Source organism: Rhinatrema bivittatum, chromosome 1, assembly GCF_901001135.1.
Source record: "Rhinatrema bivittatum chromosome 1, aRhiBiv1.1, whole genome shotgun sequence".
NCBI classification, from domain to species: domain Eukaryota; kingdom Metazoa; phylum Chordata; class Amphibia; order Gymnophiona; family Rhinatrematidae; genus Rhinatrema; species Rhinatrema bivittatum.
This window is the reverse complement of record NC_042615.1, coordinates 585536750-585562606: the sequence shown is the minus strand read 5'-3', so window position 1 is coordinate 585562606 and position 25857 is coordinate 585536750. Positions and strand designations below refer to the sequence as shown.

Below are 25857 nucleotides of genomic sequence, written 5' to 3'. Positions count from 1 at the left end.
AGCATTTCAGGTGCCTGCTAACAAAAATAATAAACAAACAAGTTCTAGTCACGTGAGTGCTGATCATTACATTACTTTTTTTGTCAAGCTTCCAACTGTTTCCATTTCACATCCCCCCAACCATTACCTCAGTGTTAGCCTTGGTAACATCAATAGATAAGAGCACAGCCAGCCAATAGGAATACATACATACATATTCATTCCTAAGTGACCTTTACTGACCTGGGAAGTGTGAACACTTTGTTTCATTTTCTGTTGGTGTTCGTTAGTTTCCAGTTCCATTTCCCATCCCCCCCAACCATCACCTCAGTGGTAACCTTGGTAACATCAATAGATAAGAGGGCAGCCAGCCAATAGGAACACATATTCATTCCTAACTGACCTTCAGTGACCTGGAAAGTGTTTATTTGTATCATTTTCAGTTAGTGCGCACTAAATCGAGTTAGTGCGCACTAACGGGGAGTTAGTGCGCACTAAATCGAGTTAGTGCGCACTAACACGATTTAACGATTTTTAACGATAAATCGTTAGAATTTCTATTGTATCGTGTTCTATAACGATTTAAGACGATATTAACATTATCGGACGATAATTTTAATCGTTGAAAAACGATTCACATCCCTAGTATTTAAAGCTTTTTAAAAGGAAGTATGTTGTGCAAACAGCAAGCAAACATATAATATCCTGAGGAATGACATCTTTTTTTTTTTATGAAAAGGTTTTCTTTTTTCCTTGAGATATAGCAGTGCCTTCTGATGCATGGGCAATGCCATATTTTATATCCTTCTGCAGATGAGGTTTGTTTCTCAAGTTTTAAAGTTGTTTCCCTGTTAAAGTTTTCTTGCAGGCTCCAGTGAGAAGAGGAAGGTGAGCAGAATTCAATACCAGAGATGCCATTAATGGGAGATGTCATAGTAGTAGTTACGAAGCTTGAGCTCCACCTGCGTAAATCCTGGCCGGTCTTCAAGACTGTAAGCAGAAGAAGAGTACTGTGTTACAGTGAAAGCTCTGAAACAGAACAATGTGCTTTCAAATATACAATCATAAAAGGGTAAGTGGTTTCAGGAAGAAGCTCATGTACTGCATCAGACTAAAGTTGTTATGTTTCTGTCTTCTCTAGGTGACATTATTAGGAAACTTGAGTTCACAGCATAATTCTATGTTGATGATATAGAGTTGTTAGTTCCCATAAAAAAAGCTTTCCCCTAAAATGGGAGTAGTAGCGGACCTGCTTTACAAGAAGTGGCAGACTGGCTGTCTAGTAATAATCTTAGTACAACCAAAAGTGAAGTGTTGAGGGTTGGGACTACAGAATCTGTTTATTGGCCTAGGTAAGGTACTGCTAGAAAGCATTCTACATAATTCCACTCAGGAAATTAGAGATTTGGAGGTGAACGTGGACCCTTCTTTTTCATTGCAGACGCAGATACAGAAAGTGTCAAAACGGACATTTTAGAAACTGAAGATATTTTACCTATTGTGCCCTTTTTAGGTACTTTTAAGATGCATTTAAGAGAGTTGTTCTTTTCCTCATTAGGAGTGCACAGGGGTAAAAATTGTGTTTCATTTTTTAATTTTGTTATTGAAGTGTTTTTTGTCATGAATTTCATTTTGTTTGATGTTTATTTTGTTTTCTTTAGTTTAACCACCCCATGCCCACCCATCCCTGCCATCCAAAAAAATGCTGGGGCTAGAATCCTTCCTGGCCCCCAATTACCTAGTCTGGGGCGGATCCACTGACAAGGTCTAAGCCGGGTCCAAGCCTCGGCCTTGCGTAGACCTAAGCCATGATAGGTTGCCACAACCTCAGCCTAGGTCCTAAGCAAAGCCCATGCTTTGAGGCAAGGCCCAGGCCTCATCAGTGGATCCACCATGGCTAAGGCTTGGCCAGGCTTGATGTTGGGACCTGGTCTGGAGATCGGGTCCCTATACCAGGAACTTGGCCCGGTGCCAGGCCTGATGCTGAGGCTCGGCCCAGAGGCTAGATCCCAATTACTGGGTCTCTGATCCTCATGACCACATCTCTATTCATCATGACCTCAAATCTTGTTTATGGTAATATCTTTTCTGAGGGTAATATTTTTAGTGACTTCTGTGAGTAAAATAGTGCTTTACTTACAAAAATAGCTCTTTAAAAATTTGTGCAACTGATGTGCACATAAAATTACATGCATACACACTGTATAAACATACTGTTAATTGCTAGAGGAGGAGCATTTCAGAGGATGGAGCCTGGGCAGGATTAAGACATACATGCATACTTTTTGATTTTAAAAAGTATACAGGAAAATTCTCTTGGCAAAACTGCATATCAAATAGCAAGTGTAACTGTGTGCAAATAGTTTTACTGGGATAATTTACAAAGCAGAATTTTGTATATAAATCAGCTTTAAAAATTTGTGTAACTCATGCACATATTTGCCAGCTAACTTATACATGATGTTATAAAACTTCCCCTATATGGGCTTATCAATGAAACCAATACATAGGCTGCAATTGGTACAAAATATAGTAGCCAGGATGGTGTTGCAAAAGTCACAAACAGAGAGAGCAACCCCAATGTTATAAACTTTTATTTGGTTACCTGTACTGGCTAGGATAAGGTTCAAAATCTCTACCTTGTTATTCCATCTACTTAAAGGAAATGGAACAGGGTAGCTGAAAGATGCCATGAGACAATATATACTAAGGCAAGAATTAAGATCATCTCAGCTGATGTTATTAGTGCTGGAACTCACAAAGTGATTTGTACCTTTTCTGGTGGAAAAGTCTCCCAATAGAAATCAGGGAAGAAACAAATTACCTAGAATTCAGGAGGAAGTTGAAAACATATCTTTTCCATAGGGATACACACACACACAAAAAAAAAATGTAATTTTGTTTTTTTTATTTGTTTTAGTACAAAAAAAATAGTTTGGTTCATTCAGTTGTATTGGCTTTGCATTTGTTGTGCATTTTTTAAAATTTGATTATTTCCTTTTGATATTTTATTTACATAAATATCATTTTACATGTTTGAAATTGAATTTTATGGAGTTAATTTTCAAAGATGTTCTGCATGTAAGTAGCATGTATGCATGTTAGGGGGTATGCAGTGATAAAACATTTGTTTCATTTCATTTTTTCCCCTTTTTTTTTTTGTTTCATTAGATTTTTTTATGCGCCCAGTCTGCGCCCCGTCCCACGCACGGGCCTGCTCACCTTCATGGTTACACGGCAGGTCCCGGGTCAGCCTCCCTAGCGGCAGCTGATAGCACTTCCAAGCCCCAGCGTCCCATGGCGGCGGTCGCCGGGCCTTCTACTGCACACCAGGCCTCATGCCGGAGCTCGGCATCTTCGGTGCTGTTGGACACGCCCCTATGCCCGCGCACGGACCACCCGGCCTCTTGTAGGGCCAAGAGCGGGTCTTAGCTCTGCGGTGCGCCCTGATTGATTCTCTGTTATAAGCAAGTCCCTGCCTGCACTTCCTTGTGGTGCAATGCATAAGGTGAAGTGACCTTGATCCAAAGGTCATGGGTTCTAGTCCCACTCTTGGTGCTTCCAAGAATTGATTCCTAGTTTGTGGGTCCCAGCCCACACATCCCTGAATCCAAGAACACTTGTTTCCAAGCTTGTGGGTTCAAGATCCCACTTCAAGAATTCCAAGAACATCCACTTGAACTGGAATATATCTGCCTTGTTCAGCTGCTTGGCCTGGATGCTCCTATTGATTGGTACTGGTCTTCTGTGTTCCTGCTGATGGCTGGAGACTTGACCTGGCAGGATGAAGATTGAGTGTTGGTGTGTATGCTAGATTGTCACTGTGTTTGTGTTCTGTTCCTAGTTCTCCAGTATTGTCTCCCCAGGTAGTACCTCCAGACTGTCTTACTGGTACTGACCTTGGCTTACTCTTGACCTTGTCTCTAGAATCTGGCTCTGTTCCTAGCCTCCTTATCACCTATGCTCTTCTGGTCCTACTTGTTCCACCTGACCTCCAGTCTTGAACCTGACTGTGTTCCCTTCTGTCTGTGGGCATGCTGGACTTCCACCCACTCTCCCAGGAGGCCCACCTAAGTCCAAGCAGCCTGGGTCCCTACAGGCTCCTCCTGGCGGGGGGTGGGGGGGGGGAATGGGGACTTTGGGCTTCCAGTGGTGAAGCTCTTCCTAGCCTCTGTCTCCTTCTGTGCTCTACCCCCCTGGGGGCAGTTACCTCCTGGTCCCTACCAGGAGGTGCATTGCCACTGCCACAAGACAAGGGTCCACCCCACCCCAGAGCACAATAATTTTCTTTTGTTTAAATTTAGTGCAGATGAGATACTGTGCACTGTTTGGGGCCTCCCAGCCAGCCTCAAGCGGGGGCTGGCTGGGAGGCGCCCATCTTCTTTTCTTCGGCCTCCGCCGGCCTCAATTTTAATTTCTTCAGCCCCCGCTGACCTTCGGGGCCAAAGAAGTGAACACCGGTGCTGCTAACCGCCGCCAGAGACCAGCTATTCAGCTGGGGGCCTTAGATCGGAAGGGTGCTTCTGTGTGTGTGTGTGTTATGTATGTGAGAAAGGAATCTGCCAGTTTAAAAAAAAATGAAATGTGATAATACATATACCTCAACTTTTGTGCTGGTAGCGCAACTTTTGAAAAGTTGGATGAAAGATGAAATTACTGAATTTTAAGCATCCCTCTTCTGGAAAATAAAATTTAGCAAAGTGGGTAGAGACAAATACTAAAGCAAAACAAAATTAAAATATTTAAAATGTTCATCTCAGCAAAATCACAAATTTAAGATACTGATGCCAGGTGGGTTTTGTTTTTTTTTAAGCATAATTTAAGCATGAAGACCAGAATAGCTCCAATCTGAAACGGTTTTGCTATTTTTTTTTAAGCCTTTAGAAAATGTATATTTATAAATGACTAAGACTGGAATCTTCCCAGTTAAAAGGGAAGGTGACTAAGGATGTCTTTCAGTTCCATATCTCCCACATGAATAATCATATGACTGATAGTTTGAATAAAGACACTTGCTTTATTGCCTAAGGGGCGGATTTTCAGAGCCCTGCTCGCGTAAATCCGCCCAAAACCGGGCGGATTTACGCGAGCAGGGCCCTGCGCGCCGGGAAGCCTATTTTACATAGGCCTCCCGGCGCGCGCAGAGCCCCGGGACTCGCGTACGTCCCGGGGTTCTCGGAGGGGGGCGTGTCGGGGGGCGGGGCCGGAGCGCGCGGCGTTGCGGGGGCGTGTCGACAGCGTTTTGGGGGCGGGTACGGGGCGTGGCTACGGCCAGGGGGCATGGCCGCGCCCTCCGTACCCGCCCCCAGGTCGCGGCCCGGCGCGCAGCAGGCCCGCTGGCGCGCGGGGATTTACGTCTCCCTCCGGGAGGCGTAAATCCCCCGACAAAGGTAAGGGGGGGGGGTAGACAGGGCCGGGTGGGTGGGTTAGGTAGGGGAAGGGAGGGTAAGGTGAGGGGAGGGCAAAGGAAAGTTCCCTCCGAGGCCGCTCCGATTTCGGAGCGGCCTTGGAGGGAACGGGGGGAGGCAGCGCGGCTCGGCGCGCGCAGGCTATACAAAATCGATAGCCTTGCGCGTGCCGATCCAGGATTTTAGTGGATACGCGCGGCTGCGCGCGTATCTACTAAAATCCAGCGTACTTTTGCTTGAGTCTGATGCGCAAGCAAAAGTAGGCTGATCGCGCTTCTTTTAAAATCTACCCCTGAAAGCGTAAAACAAGAGAAGCTGTACGATGTGGGTGGCTGTCCCTTGGGAGGACAGAACCTGAAGGAAGGGTGTCATTTCGCCTTCTGATAGGAATGTGGTTTTCTTAATTAACGGTTGGGATCATCACTTTTACTTTTAGTAAAAGTGAAAAATGCTGCAAGTCTGAAAGCAAGGTGCTTCGGTGAGAGTGTAATGTACATGTGAGAAAGGGAGGGTGCTTCTGTATGTGTGTGGTGTATATGTGAGTCAGGGAAGGTGCTTGTGTGTGTCAATGTGTGTATGCAAGAGAGATGGAACATGTTTTTGGCTGGCTTGTGGCTGTGAGAGAGGGCATGTGTGTGATTGAGCCTGTTTGCAAGTGAGATAGAACATGTGTGTGATTGAGAGCTAGTGTGTAAGTGAAATAGAGAGAGCATGTATGTGATTGAAAACCTGTGTGTAAGAGGGAGCGAGAGCATTGTGTGATTGAGAGAGACTGGCCAGAGAGGTGACGTGTGTATGTGTGAGACTGATGAGGGAGATGACTGGTATGTGTGTGTGAGAGAGAGAGAGACTAGTTGGGGAGATGATTGGTGTGTGAGAGACAGAAATTGGTCTTGAGGGGATGACTGGTGTGTGTGTGTGTGTGTGTGTGTGTGTGTGTGTGTGTGTGTGTGTGTGTGAGAGAGAGAGAGAGAGAGAAGAGACTGGTTGTGGTCCCCAAGGAAGAGGACCGTGAGGACAGCTTCAGCAGATACTGCTGCTTCTGGTGTGACCTGCAAGGGAAAGGAGTAGGAGAACTGCTGGAGAGGGTAATTAAAGGTGGCTTTTTAAGTTCATTTTTCTTGATTGACTACCATTTTAATTATTGGGTAGTATGTGATGTGTCTGCTGTTTGAAATATTTTATTGGTGTTTGGTAAAGTTTTCAAAATTTGCTTGAGTCTTTAATTATTGGATATTCTATTCATCAGCTGTTTTGAAATTATTTTATTAGTATGATTTTATAATTATGATTCATGATTTATATATCTTGATTTTATTGATTGTTTCATGAGGAATGGTGACATTTTTGTTTTTCTATTGTTGTACTGTATAGAGTCTTGCGTGATACGTTTTACAGTTTAGTTTTTGTCTGCACATTTCTATTTATAATTTTTGTGGCTTTATTCTGTATTTGGTGAGAGTTTTTGTCCTGCATGCAAAGACTGAGATGAAGCATTCTTTTAGCATGTAGTTTCTCTGTAGGGATCTGTAGTAGCTTGGCCTGTTCTGTTTACCTGATAGGAGGTGTATTGATATTTTAGATTCTGGTGTAATATTTCTGGTATTCTTTTTCATAGATGGGGTTGTTACTCTTTGAGTTTTGGCAAATAGTACTGTGTTGATACGGGAGGACCATGCCGAAATATAGGGGTGTGTACATATATATGTAAAATATATGTAAATTATATATGTAAATTATATTGTATATGTAATTGGGTACCCATGGGCCAGTATGGAGAAAAATCCCCCGGGCCACTATTTTCCCACATTCCGCCCCTGCACATATATTTTACCTGAAAAAAAGGGGTGGTCTACGTGTACTCTGGGGCAGGGTTAGAAATACATACAGTAGGTACTGTTTTGTAAGAAATGTACATATATACATTAGAAAACTTATTTGTACACTTTTACAGCTGTTAATTGACTCACAAAAGTGAAATCAAGTCTCTCTTGTTCTCAGTTTTTTGATGGGAGATCTGGGTGAACTGGTAGGGGCTCAGGGTGAAGTCCTAGAGAGACTATGTGAACCGCAGAAGGACTGGGTAAACTGGTGGAGCTAATGATGATCTACAAGCAAATGTTTTCAAAATGATATATGCACATGCTTTATAAAATATCTGCGTCTGTGTTTAATTCTGAGTGTTTATTCACGCAGTGTCACAATTATTTTGCACATAAAATATATGTGCATATATTTATAAAAGTATGGGTTTTGTAGAATTGAAAATATATGCACCTACTTTGGAAAAGAAGTACCTAAAACTTTCTAAACAGCGCGGTTCCCACAGTTTATAAAATACTAGAATTAATCTTCACATATCCCCCTACACATGCAAATGCTGTACTGCAGTTAGGTTTGGAAGTTGAGCTTCCAGTGTGCAAGTATTACTTGAGCATATAAGGAGTAATTTTCGAAAGGTTTCAGGGTATTAAATACGAAGCTACGCATTTAAGTATCATGTATGTGTGCAAGTAGTGTGTGTGTTAGTGTTGTGTGTAAATATAAATTTAAAACAGGAGCAGTTTAGGGGCGTTCCAGGGTGGGACTCAGTTGTTCACACAAAAGTTAGTATTTGTAAGCCTTGCTTACATTACTAAACGGTTCTGTTCGCTTTTTTATCTGCTAATTGAGTCATGAAAAAGAAATCACACGTCTTTTGTCTGCAGTTTTTGGGTGGGGGGGTCTGGGTGAAGTGATGGTGAACGTTATGGTGAAGTGGTGGTGAATCTAGGTGAAATGGTGGAAGGTATCAGCAAAATGGTGATTAAGAGTGCATGAACAAGTAAGTAGTTTAATCAGCTGAGTGTGTACATACTTTATAAACTCCCAGCCTCTGGACATAAACTGCAATACATATATAGGGTAAATTTTAAAAGCCGCGCGCAGGCATCCGTGTGCGCACGATTCCCGGTATGCACACATGGGCACACCACATTTATAACATGTGCAAGTCGCCACATGCATATTATAAAATCCGGTACCCATATGCAAATATGGGCCCAATTTTATATCAGCGTGCGCATATGCGTGCAGGTGCCGGCTCGCACGCGCAAAGGGGAAATGTTTTAAGAAATGAGCACCAACGCGACAGGGCATTTCCCCAGTTCCCTCCCAGTCCGCTCCAAGAAAAGAGCGGACTGGGAGGGAACTTCCTAACCCCCTAGCTAACCAGCCTGCCTTTTCCCCTCTCCTCCCTGAACCCTAAAACCCCCCTTACCACTCTATTTTTTTTCCAACTTACCTGCTCTCCCGAGCAGTAGTAAGTTGCACAGGCCGGCTGGCTGCTGGTGTGCACTGCAGCGGGCCAGTGCCTAATGGCATAGTCCTGGCCCACCAATACAACACCCATGCCCCACCCTGCCCCTTTTTTGTTTGCCGGCTCTTCTACGTGTACCAGGAGATATGAGCTTGGCCGTGGGCCTTTGAAAAGGCCCGCTGTGTGCATGCAGCCAAGCCATGCACATATCTCACAGTATTGGTGTGCGCTGGTGTTTGAAAATTTACTTCTATGTGCATTTTACAAGCCTTTTGCACATAAAGGGGTAGATTTTAAAAGCCCTGCGAGCATAAATCCGGCATAGGCCCGGCGACTCGCGCAAGCCCCAGGACGAGTGTATGACCCGGGGCTTTGAAAAAGGGGCGGGAAGGGGCGGGGGTGTGGGCGGAGCACCGGTCCGGGGCAGTCCCGAGGCCTCCGGCACAGCAGCCGTGCCGGGGGATCGCTCGTAAGATACGCCTGCTACAGGTAGGCGTAAATAACAAAATAAAGGTAGGGAGGATTTAGGTAGGGCTGGGGGGGCGGGTTAGATAGGGGAAGAGAGAGGAAGGTGGGGGAAGCGGAAGGAAAGTTCCCTCCGAGGCCACTCCGATTTCGGAGGGAACGGGGAAAGCCATCAGGGCTCCCCTAGGGCTCGGTGCGCACAAGGTGCACATGTGTGCACCTCATTGCGCGCGCCAACCCAGGATTTTGTAACATGCGCGCAGCTGCGCGCGCTTGTTATAAAATTGGGCATAGATTTGTGTGCGACGGGTTGCGCGCACAAATCTACACTCGCGCGTAGCTATTAAAATCCGGCCCAAAATATACAGGTGTGCTTTAATAAAATATGTATAGAAAGTATGTGGCTTTATGAAAATGTGTGTATACAATTGTGTTTCCCATCCGGTGTAGCATGGCACATTGATAGCCTTCAGACGAGACTTAGGTAGGCCACGGAAAGTCACCACTGCCTGCCTGATGCTCAGATCTTCAGCAGCGACTGGCCCCTGTTCTCAGCACCTCACAGCAACAAGAGATAACCAGTGATGGCTCATGAAGGAGAATATATGTGCTCAGGCGTGCCTCGTCTTCCTAGCTACAGCCTAAGCCCCAGAATGAGGTAATTAGTGGGCTGCATGCAGGGCATGGATAGCTGGGTCCCTCTTTATGCGACTCATGTGCCGGGCACAACTCCTCCTCCTCCTCCGCCCCAGCCTCCTCCTGTGATTCTTAGCCTCTGTTTATCCCCGGATTGAGTGAGATGGGGGACACGGTGTGCACCAAGTACTGGATGTGACTCATTCTGACCGTGGGAAGCAGCAGCAGTACAAGAAATCAGGCAGCCTGGTGCTGCAGCCAAGGTAACTCACTGAGCCAGCTGCCCGCACTACACCGACTTCTCTCTTCTCCTGCACATGAGTATAGTGGACGCCGGCTCATTTCGATGCCCTCATCTTGGGTCTGCACCACCCCACCCACCCACACCTCATTGTTTTAAAATTTGGAAGAGAGACTGGTGGAGCTTTCAGTGCTTCCCCAGCTCTTCTTTCAGCCACAAGCGTCTTCTCTACGTCCACACTGCCTGCCCCATGGAGGCCAGTGTGCCACACAACATTTTTGTTAATGTGGGCGGAGATACTCATTGGTTTATAAACTCTGCAGCTCCTGCCACACAGTTGATATAATAAGGGCAAAAGTTTGTGTACACATATTTCTACGTGTATGTGTTGACTTACTGGAAGTAGTTTTGAAAGAAAAGGTCATGCAGGCTAAAAAAAATAAGGGCCTTTCATTCATTTCAATTCAGTAATTAAATTCGTAACTTGCTTGCTCGTAAGTAAGCACCTCGAGTGAGGAACAATATAAAACTTAAAATACATAAAATAAAAACTTGGACATAATATTACAGGCATTATTTTAAATCCATTTAATCATTACCCACAAATGAATTAAAATCATGCATAACTTCCCTCACAGCCAAAAAAGAATAGACTATTTTTCCAGTAATAAGTAGTATAAAACCTATAATAAAGCTGATTCAAATTACATAGTAACTACAAAACTAAAAATCTCATAATATGGATTACTGAAAATATTTTATGAACACAAAAACAAATATTTAAAATGGGGTAAGGTGATTTTAAAACTACTTTTTAGATGACAATGAGAGAGTTTAGTGAAAAGCACTCTTAAAAAGCTATTCCTTCACCGTTTTATGAAACATGAAATAATGCTGCACTTCTCACATCTCTAATGTGAGTCAGGCCAGCACAATTAAATGTCCACTCACAAGCAGATGACAGATGTACAAATAATAGGAAGTAGCCAGTAAACTAGCTCGAGATGACCACAGAATAATGTGGTTACAGAAATATCCTGTTCCTCCCCCCTCCCCTCGTTGAATCTTAAAGAGTAAGCATAGCGTCATAAACCAAATTCTGTGCATAAATGGTAACCAATGTAGCACCAGGGTCCTCTTCCATTATGCTATACCTGTAACATTGCGAGCGACAGAATTTTAAACCAATTGAAGTCAATATGAATTCTTATTTATAGTGCCTGCTAAAATACTACTGCAATAATTGATGCAAGTAAAGCATAAGAGCCGGTGTATTCTTTTTTTAGTTGATTCTGATTCAGGAAATATTGAGCCTGCCGAGTCACACGTGCATTACTATAACAGGAGCGGCAAACTGCCTTTTACCCGAAGCACCACAGATACATTTTCAACCAGAACTACCCTTTGATTTCTAAGCTAAGAGGTCATGGGATAAGCACAGATGATTAGTGTCAAAAAGTGAAAAGAAATCAGAAGAATGACCTAGAGGCATTTGTTTAAATGTCTGAAGCAGGTCTTTTTTTTCAGGGGCACATGCAGGCACTGAGTACTGGCACCTTTTCCTCCACCAGCCTGAATTGCTCTGTGGGTCACCTGCTCCCCCCCCCCAAAAAAAAAAAAAAAAAGCATCTGATGCTGCCTTCACTCCCCCTCCCTGTGTCCTTTCCCTGTGTCCTTTCTTCTGCTTTGAGAAGGATCTTGGGGAAGAGAGACTCCTGCCTGAGTGGGAAAGGGGAGAGAAAAGAGGACGCATGGTTGTCCCCAGGGAAAAGAGAAAGGGGCTTCAGCCTGCCTTCTGGGAGGAGGGAGATGAGAGACAGAGAGAACCCCAGGAGAGCAAGAAAGAGAGGGAAAAGGCAAGGGTGAGGGGACAGGATAGGGGCCGCCAGACAACAAAAGGAAGAAAATAAAGCTTTTTCCTTTTGATTTAGCACTTCAAATATGTCAGCTTTGGGAAGGTGAATATGCAGTTTCTGACATCTTTGTATTTTGCACAGCACAGCAGGATATACATTTCTGTTTCTATTTCTCCAGTGTTGCACTGTATGCAGAGTCGGCATGTTGAGATTACCAGTTTAATATTTGTCTGCATACTTCTATTTATAATTTGTGGTCACTTATTTTGTACTTGGTGAGAGACTGCCCATGTTCTGTCTCTGCGATAAAGGTGAGGTATGCTGATAGGGTGTAGTTTCTATATAGTGACCTGTAGCAGTCTGATTTGTTCTGTTTTCCTGATGGGAGGTGTATTGGTGTTCCAGGGTCAGGTGTAATATTTGCAAAGCTATCTTTTCATAGACTCCGTGGCCAGTTGCGGGGGGGGGGGGGGGGGGGGGGTCAGGGCTTTGGATGGATGCCTCTTCCCATCCTACCCCCATGGAAGACCCTGCATGTGAGAACTGGCCCCTTTTTTCAGTATAAATAAGCACCGGTTTAAAGTTGTGTACTCAAATAATTCAATAATGCATGTTAGGACTGCCAGATTGAAAGGCATAGAGGTAGATTTTAAAAACATACGCGCATGAACAAAAGTACGCTGGATTTTATAAGATACGTGCATAGCCGTGCGTATCTTATAAAATCCGGGGTCGGCGCACGCAAGGGGGTGCACATTTGTGCAACTTGCGCGCGCCGAGCCCTGCACGCGCTGCCCGTTCCCTCCGAGGCCGCTCCGAAATCGGAGCGGCCTCGGAGGGAACTTTCTTTCTACCCCCCCCCCCGCACCTTCCCTTCCCCTACCTAACCCACCCCCCCCCAGCCCTATCTAGACACCCCCCCCCACCTTTATTGAAGAAGTTACTACTGCCTCCGGGCAGTAGTAACTTACGCACGCCGGTGCGGCAGGCCCTGACACAGGCCGCTGTGTCGGGGCACTCGGCCACGCCCCCAGACCGCCCACATGCCTCCCAGACACGCCCCTGATCCCTAACCGCGCCCCCTGGTCAAGCCCCCGACCACCCCTTTTTGCAAGCCCCGGGACATACGCGCGTCCCGGGGCTTGCGCGCGCCGCCGAGCCTATGCAAAATAAGCTCGGCGCGCGCAGGGGGGTTTGGGGTAGGTTTTCAGGGGGTACGCGCGTATCTTTCGCGCATACCCCTTTCAAAATCTGCCCCATAGTGTGTAATATGAAATGTTAGAAGCCCTAGTAAAAAATGTAGTTAACCACAGAGCTAGATCTGTCTGGCAGTCTGTGATAATAAAATTAACTAATTGCTGTTCCAATCTGTCAAGCTGGACTATTGCAATTTTCTCATGGTATTTTATTTTACTGTAGTTAAACAGTATGGAGTAATTTTCAAAGGAGTTATACAAGAGAGAAGGAGAGGAAATGAGTGAAATATTGAGCTTGAGTTTGGATTAGGTATGCTCTGTCCATTTTAGAAATACCCCCTCCCCCTCTGTTCCCTGCAAGATATGGGGGGGGGGGGGGGGGGAGAGATGAGTGAAAGGGAGAGGCTGGAATTGGGAGAACAGTAGCTTTTCTCTGCTGTGCTGTGTACTCTGTCCATTCTGGTATCACCTCCTCTCTTCCTGTTTCCTGCATGGGACAGGAGGGAAGGTGAACAGAGGTGAAATGAAAGTATGCAGAGGGCTCTAAAGGGAATATTTGGTTAAGCTGTGCTGCCTATTCCCTAGGCATGCAGGATAATACAGTACTGATATATAAGAATAAGAAAACACACTTTATTTTTAATAAGGGAGTAACATTATTAATAATGCCAGGGACTGTACAGCAATTCTGGTGATAACTGTTTAAGAAGTTCGTACACTTAACTAAATTCACTTAAGGAGTCAAAAATGGTATGGGCAAGTGCCCCTCATGAATCACATATGTAGATTAGATGCAGATACTCACTTATATGTCCAACAGCGTTTCATTATGTTATAAATCTCTGGAGGACAGTTAGCAGGAGCATCCATTCGCAATCCAATTTCAATCATCTGGGAAACTTCATTTCCTTTCATTCCCTGAACAGATAAAGATTTGAAATAGGGATGAACATTTCCAGGAATGAAGCATGGTTGCTAACATTAGATATTAGGGATGTGAATCGTGTGATCGATCTTCCTAACGATCGATTTTGGCTGGGGGGGAGGGAAATTTGATCGTCATGGTTTTTTTGTTAAAAAATTGTCAAATTGTAAATCGGCGGGAAAACCGGCACACCAAAACAACCCTAAAACCCACCCCGACCCTTTAAAACAAATCCCCCACCCTCCCGAACCCCCCCAAAATGTTTTAAATTACCTTGGTTCCAATGAAGGGGGGGGTCCCAGCGCGATCTCCCACTCTCGGGCCACGGCTGCGTTAAGAGAAATGGCGCCGGTGGCCCTTTGCCCTTACCATATGACAGGGCAAAGGTAGAGCCGGCGCCATTTTGGTTCCTGTCACCCGACGTCACGAGTGCAGGAGATCGCTCCCGGACCCCCGCTGGACCCCCAGGGACTTTTTTGCCAGCTTGGGGGGGCCTCCTGACCCCCACAAGACTTGCCAAAAGTCCAGCAGGGGTTCGGGAGCGACCTCCTGCACTCGGGGCTTATTGCCAATATTCAAAATGGCGCCGGCACTACCTTTGCCCTCACTATGTCATACGACCTGTACGACATAGTGAGGGCAAAAGTAGCACCGGCGCCATTTTGAATATTGGCAATACGGCCCGAGTGCAGGAAGTCGCTCCCGGACCCCCGCTGGACTTTTGGCAAGTCTTGTGGAGGTCAGGAGGCCCCCCCAAGCTGGCCAAAAGTCCCTGGGGGTCCAGCGGGGGTCCGGGAGCGATCTCCTGCACTCGTGACGTCGGGTGACAGGAACCAAAATGGCGCCGGCGCTACCTTTGCCCTGTCATATGGTAAGGGCAAAGGGCCACCGGCGCCATTTCTATTAACGCAGCCGTGGCCCGAGAGCGGGAGATCGTGCCGGGACCCCCCCCACTGGACCCCAGTTAATTTAAAACATTTGGGGGGGTTCGGGAGGGTGGGAGATTTGTTTTTAAAGAGTCGGGGTGGGTTTTAGGGTTGTTTTGGGTGTGCCGGTTTTCCCGCCCTCCCCCTCCCCCGATTTACGATTTTTTGATGATAAATCAGGGGAATTGCTATTGTATCGCGGCTCTAATGATTTTTGACGATTTAAAATATATCTGACAATTGTTTTAAATCATCAAAAAACGATTCACATCCCTATTAGATATGATTATACAACAAATATAAGATGTTAAGGCATGAAGTTTGACTAACACAATAAAATGTATCTTAATTAGAGGACAGTGAGATAATTTTCAAAACATAGAAACATAATGGCAGAAAAAGGACCATTTATTTATTTAACAGCTTTTTTATACCGATATTAGTGGTTATATCATATCGGTTTATATCATAACTAAGATAGAAAGTACATAGAACAGGGGAAGGGTAGGGGGTTGTAAACAGTGATGGCATAGAGAGGAGTAGAAGATTCTAACTAGAGAACAAAACTTAACAAAAAACTTAAGAGCGGAACAATAAATAATCCATAGTGAGGTTACAGAGGAGTTGAAGCGCGGGAGACCTAATCTGGGTATGCCTGTTTGAAGAGCTAAGTCTTTAACTTTTTATTGAATTTGGTGGTGCAAGGCTCAAGGCAGCGATCCGTGGGTAGTGAGTTCCAGTGGGTGGGGCCTGCAATGGAGAGAGCTCGATCCCTTGTAGAGGTGAGGTGAGCATTCTTGAGGGATGGGATGTATAGGGTACCTTTGAGGGATGCTCTGGTGGAGCAGCTGGAGGAGGTGATATGGCCTATCTAGTCTGGCCGCCCATATGGCCTATCTAGTCTGCCTGCCCACACCAACTATTCAGTTTTAAAATCCCTAACACTGCCTAAAAGATTCTTACCACTGCCAATCTTTAAGATATCTAGCTATATTTAACATAGTCAGGTGTATTCAGGCAAAGCTATTGAATACCCCCACAAATTTAACCAGATACGTTTATTCAACTACATTTTCTAGCCGGAAAGTGGATTTTATTGGCCAGACAGCACTTTCTAGTTAAATGGTTAGAAAGGGCTTTCAGCTCCCTGCATTCTTTTAATTTAGTCATCAAGGTTTAAGCAATTAGAGTAACCTGAAGATAACCTTTAATGCCTCTGTTTTATAGGTCTTAGGACTGGAGTTCAACCCTGGTCCCAGCATGTCAAATACAGTTTAAGCCATGGATTGTTGCATCATTGAGCCCATTTTTATCTCGGTGTATCAGGCATAATCCAGAGTCTATTTCTCTATATCTGGGTCCCATAAAGAAGAAACAAGATGACGCTGGGGTTCATAGTAGGACCCAGGGTTGTTGGAACCCATTCCAGGCCTTAGGGAAAATAATACAAGTTGTCTATTAGGTCAGCATTCAAAGGGTTTGTCCAAGTAACTTTTCAAGATAATAGGGCAAACCCAGAGATTTAAATATTCCCCTCTGTTAGCTGGACAAAATTTAGCATGGTACAAAGAGGAGGATCTGGGAGCATTCCATAGTGAGGCTAAACTTTAACCAGTGAGTGCTAATATTCAGCACCAGGTAAAGTTTCCTGGGTTTCTTTTCCACGTACCACCTCACTATCGATCTCATAAATTAGTTTATATGGCTAACACAATATCTTGCAAATGACTAAGTCAGCATGCTACAAATCAATATACATGCAATATATATACCTTATATGGCTTTTGTCCATAGGAAAATGCCTCCCACATTAATACTCCAAAGCTCCAAACATCGCTTTTGCTAGAAAACTTGAAGAAGTTAATGCATTCTGGGGCATACCACTTGATTGGCCATTTCCCATGACCTTTTGCCTTTAAAAGAGTTAAATTTATAAAACAGAAAAAATAAGACACAGCAGTAGCATTGTAAAAGTTATGTTATGAAAGTTTAGAATTAGTTATGGTTACTTACTACTCTTACAAAAAATATAAATAGTTACCCGTGATATTTTTTAAATAAAAAAGCTACCAGTTTGGGTCCAGTGGCAGCCTCCACCTTACAAAAGATTCTGGGTTGGTGACCTGGCATGATAACAGCAGAAAATCGCCACTGATAGTTGAACTAATCTGGAGTATGTGAAGGACCCAGAACAGATGTCCTTTACCCTAGGAGCTCCCAAAATTACTAGCAACCAAGTCTGAGTTTCAGGATATCTATAATTAATATCCATGAGTCATATTGATAAAAAAACAAGCTTCATTTGCATAATATATTAGTTATCCTGAAAACCTGACTTGCAAGCAGGTCCTGAGGCTTCAGTTTGAGAACTCATGCTGTAGGCACTGAGCCACTATTACTGTTCGGGTTCCTTCAAATAGCAGGTCATCTGTTTCTTAGATTCAAGGTTACCATATAGCTCTGTATCTGTAGGAAAAGGTTGAGCTAGTTCTGCTTTTCTTCTCATGACATGGATGTGTAGTTGTACTTCTGGTTTCTTAAGAAACAGGAACTACAATTCCATGTATGCAATGGGTAGAAAGACTGGACTGGTTCAACCTCACCTCACAGACATGGAGCTTTATGGTAAAACCCTGCTTGGCTCAAATGTTTCCATTCATTTTTTTTTTGTTCATGCTACATTCATGCCTTACAGTTATCAGCATGATGCTGATCTAGAGTTTTGATCAGCACCCTGATATACAACATTAACATTTGTAATGGAGGACGTGAATAAATTGGAGCTTTCAACATCTTTATAGGCTGGTACCTTCCCATAAATAGGATAACAATGATAACAATAAAGGGGGATCTTAGTTATTATGCTTAACTACCAAATGAAATCCAACACATTGATGGTAAGTTTACCTACATTCCCAATAATTACGCTATGTGGGGGGAGACAGAGATAGTGTTTTCATAAACTAAAATTTGCTTGCTTTACTGGTTTTCTGACAGAGTAGATTTAAAATAAGAGCAAAATGGTTTTAAATATTCAGAATATTTGCATTAGCTCATGCTTCAAAACTGAGAATGATTTCACTGAAAATGAAAATGCCACAATGGCTTTCCTTTACACTTTCATTTTAAAATGTGCTTTTGCTGTGGCTAAAGAAAGGGGTAAAAAAAAAACCAAAACGCTATCTATAAGCTCCCAGACCCATCTGTACTCAGTATGTGAAGAGGCAACAATTGTGTTTCCATTCATTAATTTGTTTCATAGGTCACCTCCATTCATCTAGTTCATTTTAAGTGAAAAAAAATATTGATTTATTTTAATTGTTCATTCATATAACATTAATCTCAATGGGAGAAGCAACCTATTTGGAGGCTCCAAAATTGAGGTTTTCTTATCAATTTTAATAAATTTATTTGGCAGACATCATCAGAAGGGGAAAAGAACTTCAAGGCCCCTAGACTTTGGCAAAGTGGCAGCAAAAAGGTCATTTGTTTATTTATATTTCACAATTCTAAAACATAGCCATTGTGGATTAAAATGTACATACATAGTGATACATCAAACAATAAAACATACATACAAGTCAAATACAAAACAATATCTATAAAGCAATGTAATAAATTGTTAACATTAGCTAATAAATTCTTGTTTAAAAAGAACAGCTTTCAATATCTTATATGGACTACCAGGCAATCTGTCTGACTGCAAACCTCCTGTGGGACATAGTTCTACACATCCGGACCCATTATAGAAAATGCCATTTTTCTAGTTGCACTTATTTTATACTTCTGAACAGATGGAACAACTAGTAAAGACTGAAAAGATGAACGCCGGAATTGAGAAGCAACATACCAAGAAACCTTATCACTCAAACAAAATGATTCTTGATAAAGTGCTTTATGTAATAAAACAGTTATTTTAAATTCGTATCCTCTGGGTGATTGGAAGCCAATGCAGCTTCTTCCACCCAGGCGTAACACTTTCATTGTAATCCAAAAGATGAAAAGCAGCATTCTAAACCAATTGTAAAACCTGTAGGAGGTGCTGCAAAAGTTCAGCATATAGAGCGTTACAGTAATCAAAATTGTTCAAAACTAGTGCCACTGCCTGGACTATTAAATAAAAATCTTGAATTGGAAGTATCTTCCTAAGGAGTCTTATAAGCCGCAATTTATAAAATGCAATATGCATAACCGTTTTTACCTGAGCCTTCATTGACAATTTTGAATCCAACAGCACATCTAAATTCCATGCCTCATCGTAAAATCCTACTGTATATCATCAATTAGTACTGAAGGAGGAACTATAGGAGATGGCAATCTACAACCCACATTACAATTGTTTTCCCACAATTTAAAACTAAACCATTTTCTACAAATCACCTTTTTTATAATCTTAAAATTACTGAAAAACAATTGCAAGTTAATCCATGCTTATCAGTACCCCAAACCATAAAGGTTAGGCCCTAGTTGTTTGTTTGAATCCAATTCCACTTTTTACCCCCCACCGTGGAAGTGGATATCCCAAAAGGTTGACAGATTCTTTGCTGCTTATCCCAGGGATAAGCAGTAGATTTCCCCAACTCTGCCTTGATAATGGTTTATGGACTTTTCTTCCAGGAACTTGTCTAAACCTTTTTTTAAACCCAGGCATACTAACAGCTTTCACCACATCCTCTGGCAACAAATTCCAAAATTTAATTATGCGTTGAGTAAAAAAATATTTTCTTCTATATGTCTTAAATGTTTCACCTAGTAACTTCATTGAATGTCTCCTAGTCTTTGTACTTTTTGAAAGAAAACACAACCAATTTGCATTTACCCATTTAACTCTACTCATTATTTTATGGACCTCTATCATATCTCCCCTCAGCCATCTCTTTTTCAGACTGAAGAGCCATAACCTCTTTAGCCTTTCCTCATAGGGGAATCATTCCATCCCCTTTATTATTTCTGTCACCCTTATCTCTATCTTTTCTACTTCTGCTCTATCTTTTCTGAGATGTGTTGACCAGAACTTACACACCATGGGGTAATACAAAGACATTATGATATTCTTTGTTTTATTCTCCATTCCTTTCCAAATAATTCCTAGTATTCTATTTGCTTTTTTGCCTGTTGCCGCACATTGAGCAAAGGAACTCAACATATTATCCACAATGATACCTAGATCCTTTTCCTGGGTGGTGACTCCCAATGTGCCTTGCATTGTGTAGCTATAATTTGGGTTGCTCTTCCTTACATGCATCACTTTCCACTTGACCACATTAAATGTCATCTGCCATTTGCCATTTGGATCCCGAATCTCCTAGTCTTGCAAAGTCCTCTTGCAATCTTTCTGTGATTTAACAACTTTGAATAATTTTGCATTATCAGCAAATTTGATCACCTCACTCGTTCACATTTCTAGGTCATTTATGAATATGTTAAAAAGCAGCAGTCCTAGTTTTTTGACGATTTAAAATATCGTCCGTACGGAAAATGGCACCGGCCATACGCATATGGCCGGCGCCATTTTCCGTACGGAAAACGATTCGCGGCAAGAAATCGCTCCCGGAACCCCGCTGGACTCCCAGGAACTTTTGGCCAGCTTGGGGGGGCCTCCTGACCCCCACAAGACTTGCCAAAAGTCCAGCGGGGGTCCGGAACAACCTCCTGCGTCGAATCGTTTTGGTCTATGGCCGCCGCCATTTTGCAGCGGCCATTTTGCAAAATGGCGCCGGCTGAAGACAACAGGATTCAATTGAGGGGGCCATTCCGGACCGCCGCCGTTCTGGACCACTGCTGGATCCCCAGGTAATTTAAAGCATTTGGGGGGGGGGGTTCGGGAGGGTGGGGGATTTAATTTAAAGAGTCGGGGGTGGGTTTTAGGGGGTTTTAGTTTGCCGGTTTTCCTGCCCTCCCCCTTCCCCCGATTTATGATTTTTTAACGATAAATCGGGGGAATTGGTATTGTATCGTGGCCCTAACGATTTTTGACGATTTAAAATATATCGGACAATATTTTAAATCGTCAAAAAACGATTCACATCCCTAGTTAATACTATGAATCTCCTTAGAAAAATGCATTCTGTATGAAAGTCACACTTCTGGATATAGAATTCTTACCTTGTAATAACTCTCATCAGAGTTAAGGGCTTTGGATAGTCCAAAGTCACTGATTTTGGCATAATGTTGAGTGACCAACAGCACATTTCTTGCAGCCAAATCTCTGTGCACAAAGTTGTTCTCCTCTAAGTATTTCATTCCCATGGAAACCTGATGAACCAGCTCTGTTAAATTTATTTGAGTGATATCCCTGAAATCACAATGACTTCCATAAGAAAGCAGCAATTAACTTCAGTAACTGCTGGTGCATGTATAGATAACTGAAATAATACTTTACTTTCTGGTTGTCCTTGTTTTTTTGAACACTTAGCTGCTATATCAGATAATACTGAGGACAAATTTTAACAGGTAAGTAGAAAATTAGCTTCTACGTATTTATACAGTCATAAATATGTGATATCCCAGTTAAAAAACAAAATCAGTGGTTACTGTTGATTTGTGCATGTGTGTATGCTGCAATCCACTGAAAAGTTATATTTGGTTGAGACCAAGTGTATGTGGGATTCATCTACCCCAGAAGTATAGTGTTACATGATGGAAATAATTTATTGATAAATAAAAAGAAATTATGAAAGAAACATTGTAGACGTACTTGTAGCTTGTTGTAACCCCTCCCCATCCCAGTGACTTTGTCATATGATACAGGTAGTGGGAACAAAATGGCCATAGCTTGACTGAAGAAAAAAACAACTTAACTAATACATTATTGAATTTACAAAGACAGTATATAAACTTCAAAATAAAAGAATACCCCTCCCCCCCCCACTAGCCCCCTACCTTCCCTACTTTCACTAGCAAGTCCAATGCATTTTGTCATTGAAAGGCTACTAATCATAGTCATGTATTCATTTTCTTCCATTAGGTCTACTAGACCATCTTCATGGCTGCCAACCAACTGGGCTACTCCAAACAGTTGGTGATAATCACTTCAGTGCCATCCTCCAGGCAGCCAAGGCCAATTTTAAAATTCCAGGAATCAGGGCAGGAACAAGTGGGCTTCACTCCTGCCCTTAAGGATCTTTTTGGAGAAATTGGGGGAAGGGGATGAGTAGGAGCTGGGGAGAGAGGTCACCGATCTCTGTATAATTTAACGAGGGTAAGAAGGGCATGGAAAGGCTTGGCTGGACAGGCCCAGGCCCTGGGTTCAAATTTACAGAGCAGGAGGGTACTTAGAAGGTCACAGGAGGCTAAGTCTATTTTAATTTTGTTTTGGATTTTTTTTTGGGGGGGGGGGAGGGTAATGTTTTCTTCAGTTTGGCAAACAAACTGAACCAAAAAAAAAATAATAAATAAACCAAACAATTAAAAAAACCCACAAAATTAAAAAAAACAAATGCAATCAAACATTTTTGGGCTGTACATCCCTATCATTTAGCTTATTAATACCTTTCTAGTCATGAGTTGCATTTAAATCATTTATTTTATATCAAACTTCAAATGGCAAAGTCCTCTGACACTGTGGGGAATGCCTTGACAGGAGAGTCAGAATTCACCTGTTCCACTTGCCCTGTACACCTTTGCTTGGGGACCACTGCCTGCCTGCATCATTTACCATGGAGTGAAGCCATTCTGTATCTATTCAAGACCATGCCCTCACGGATCTTGGCTATCATCTGCTCCAGCTCCATTTCTCAGTCAGGCTGCTGTGTTGCCTGCACATCCTTCAGCTTCTGCTCAGTTCTCTCCAAATGATAGGGATGTGCATGGTCAAAAAGTTCAATTCTGTTTTTTTTTATATATAATTTTTGGGTCTTTAGTTTGTTTTTCATTTTGATAATTTTTTTTGTTTGGGGCAAATAGCATGCACTATTTGGAAACAGTGGGCCTTATTTACTAGGTATTTTTCTCATAGACACAGAATGGGAGAAAAGCCTTAGTAAACCGGGGTCAGGGCACACAAGGGGGTACACACATGTGCACCTTGCGCACGCCGAGCCCTAGGGGAGGCCCGATGGCTTTCCCTCCAAGGCCGCTCTGAAATCAGAGCGGCCTTGGAGGGAACATTTTTTTGTTCCCCCCCAACCTTTCCCTCCCTTCTCCTATCTAACCCACCCCCCAGCCCTACCTAAATTCCCCCCCTACCTTATTTTGTTGAGTTACTTGCGCGTGCCGGCTGTCTGCCGGCATGGCAGGCCCCAACACAGGCCGCTGTGTCGGGGCACTCGGCCATGCCCCCAGACCTCTGCCAAGCCCCCAGACACGCCCCTGGACCGCGTGCAGGAGATCGCTCCCGGACCCCCGCTGAACTTTTGGCAAGTCTTGTGGGGGTCAAGAGGGTCCACCAAGACTTGCCAAAAGCCCCTGGTGGTCCAGCCGGGGTCCAGGAGCGATCTCCTGCACTCGGGCCATCGGCTGCCAGTAATCAAAATGGCACAGATAGCCTTTGCCCTTACTATGGCACAGGGGCTACCGGTGCCATTGATCAGCCCCTGTCACATGGTAGGAGCACAAGATGGCACTGGCCATCCAGTGCCCCTACCATGTGACAGGGTCCGGCCAATGGCACGGATACCCTCTCACATGGTAAGGGCAAAGGGCCATCGGTGCCATTTTGATTAGTGGCAGCTGACGGCCCGGGAGCGGGAGATCGCTCCAGGGACCCCCACTGGACCATCAGGTACCTGTAAAAAGTTTTTTTTTGGGGGGGTCAGGAGGGTGGAGGAAGCTAAGGTATTAGTTTTAAAGGGTCGGGGTGGGTTTTTTGTTTATCGGCTCAGGCGCAGCCGATAAAACCGCGATCGGGCCGATGAAAAAAAAAACACATGTTAATCAGAACCAGAATCCAAACCGATTCCGGTTCCGATTCACATCTCTAATCTCTTCTGGAAGGGCATTCCAGGCATCCATCACTCTTCCGTGAAGAAATATTTCCTGATGTTGGATCTGAGTTGTCCTCCTTGGAATTTAATTTCATGACCCCTAGTTCTACTGATTTCTTTCCAACGGAAAAGGTTTTTTGTTGATTGTGAATCATTAAAACCTTTCAGATATCTGAAGGTCTGTATCATATCTCTCCTGCACCTCCTCTATTCCAGGATGTACATATACAAAACAAAAATGGTCTCAAACGAATGCACCATCTACTGCCTATCAACTGAACCACGTGGCTGCTTGCCTTCTGAAACTGCTCAACTCCTCTCCTGCCCAGGGGCTCTCTCTCTATGGCTGATCTTTAATCTATGTGCCTGGTTGCACTGGGCTTCAGGGTTATTTTGATGGCACTTTGTGGTTCTGACTCTCTTTCCCTGCATCTGTTTTTGCTGCTGCTTTTCTGCTCCTTGATGTATACAAGTTGCAGTGTCGATTGTTACTTCCTGAGGGGATATTTCTGCTCTGGGATGTCAGGTCTTTCTCAGCCCCAGGTCTGCCACACTGTGCACTGGCCTTTTCTCCTTGTGCTGTGGCCATCTACTGCTTGCAGTGGTCCACTGAGCACTTCATAGATGCTTCACGTAGCCTAAGGTTCTGGCATCCAGTTGCCTGCTTGCCACTCTAGATGCTGGTTTGCTGCCACTGCTGCCTGATCCTCAAAGCTGCCCATCCAAAGATCAAAATATTCCCTTCCGAAGTCAAAGAGATCTTCGCCACAGCTAGTGAGATCTTAAAAGTACCTTAGCACGGAGTGTGGTTCCAAGCCACTCGAGTGCTGGTTGGCCTTCTCTGCTGGCAGAGCAGGCTCCCTTCTTCCTCCTCCCCACCTGTGGTGCTGTGTACCACAAGAAGGTAAACATAGGAGAAAACAGATGGATGTGGAATGGGAGAGGAAGAGGGCCTGTGAGGAAAGGAGCAGCATTTTGGCCCTGATATGACTGCTTGGCTTGAGCACCGGACTTGGCTTGTCATATTCTTATCCACTATGTATGTAAACCATCAGTGACTTCTTTAATTAAATTAAATAGAACATTTAATTGTTCTACTATGAAAATATATACATAAATATTTTAGGAAAATACTATTTTAAATTGATTTGAATAAAAAAATTGAAACTTCACTGCTCTTATTTATAAGCTTTAAAAATATAAATATAATAATCAAATTCATACTTATTTTTTAGCAAAAATTTGTTTAGTGGACCCAAATCTGCCAGCTCCATAACCAGCATCCAGAACTCAGCTTCACATATTCCTATCATGCGTACGATGTAGGGATTGTCCAGCTGCTGCATTACACTGGCTTCCTTAAGCAACTCATCCTGAATGGCTGGATCATTATTCTCATTCTTTAGCACTTTAATAGCAACTTGCTTTTCAGTCCTGGGAAAAAAAAAAAAGTCGTATTTCAGCAAAATTTTGTATCAGAATTCTTGCTTCATACATGTTTTATATGTATCTGCCGGTAAGGCATCAGTAGTAAATCCAGTCTGATAAAGGGGAAGCCTACATGGTACCATTGTACGTCTTCTGCTTTCTTCACTATTCATTGTCAAAAGGGACAAGTAATATATTCACTTTTACACATGCAGCTTTGTTGTCAGAAGTATGCTGGATGCCAAACCAGTAGAAGGTTAAGCTTCCCTCATTCCCGCCATCTTGATGTGGACAGGTTTGAGGGGCCCTTTTAGGGGGTTAGGGTGAGAGCGAATCTGGAGTGAGGATCAATGGGAACAATTGTTCTAAGGAATCAGGAGGCAGGGAGGACTGAAGCAGGGCCGTCTCCCCACCCCTCTCCCCTCCCCCGGCACAGTTTTGAGTGTGGTGGAAGGGAGATAGGCTCACAGGAGCTCCCTTGCTCAACTTTATAGTTCAGTGAGAGGGAGATGGTATTCTAGGAGGAGGAGAGCCATTGGTTCCTCCCCTCCCCACAGAACCTTTGCAGTGAAAAG

General features: G+C 43.6%; 1 protein-coding gene across 4 annotated transcripts in view; it reads right to left on the bottom strand.

Annotated features, from left to right (window-relative positions):
* Positions 1 to 533: 533 nt before the first annotated feature.
* The window catches only part of SYK (spleen associated tyrosine kinase), a 195530-nt gene continuing 170206 nt past the window's right edge, over positions 534 to 25857 (bottom strand). For all 4 annotated transcript variants that reach the window (XM_029618695.1, XM_029618722.1, XM_029618714.1 and 1 more), the window contains exons 9-13: positions 25079 to 25288; positions 21036 to 21225; positions 16703 to 16843; positions 13885 to 13997; positions 534 to 969 (exon numbers count right to left, since the gene is read on the bottom strand). In XM_029618695.1, the coding sequence (XP_029474555.1) occupies positions 897 to 969; positions 13885 to 13997; positions 16703 to 16843; positions 21036 to 21225; positions 25079 to 25288 (727 nt within the window). In that variant the 3' untranslated portion in view covers positions 534 to 896. The remainder of the gene's footprint in view (positions 970 to 13884; positions 13998 to 16702; positions 16844 to 21035; positions 21226 to 25078; positions 25289 to 25857) is intronic.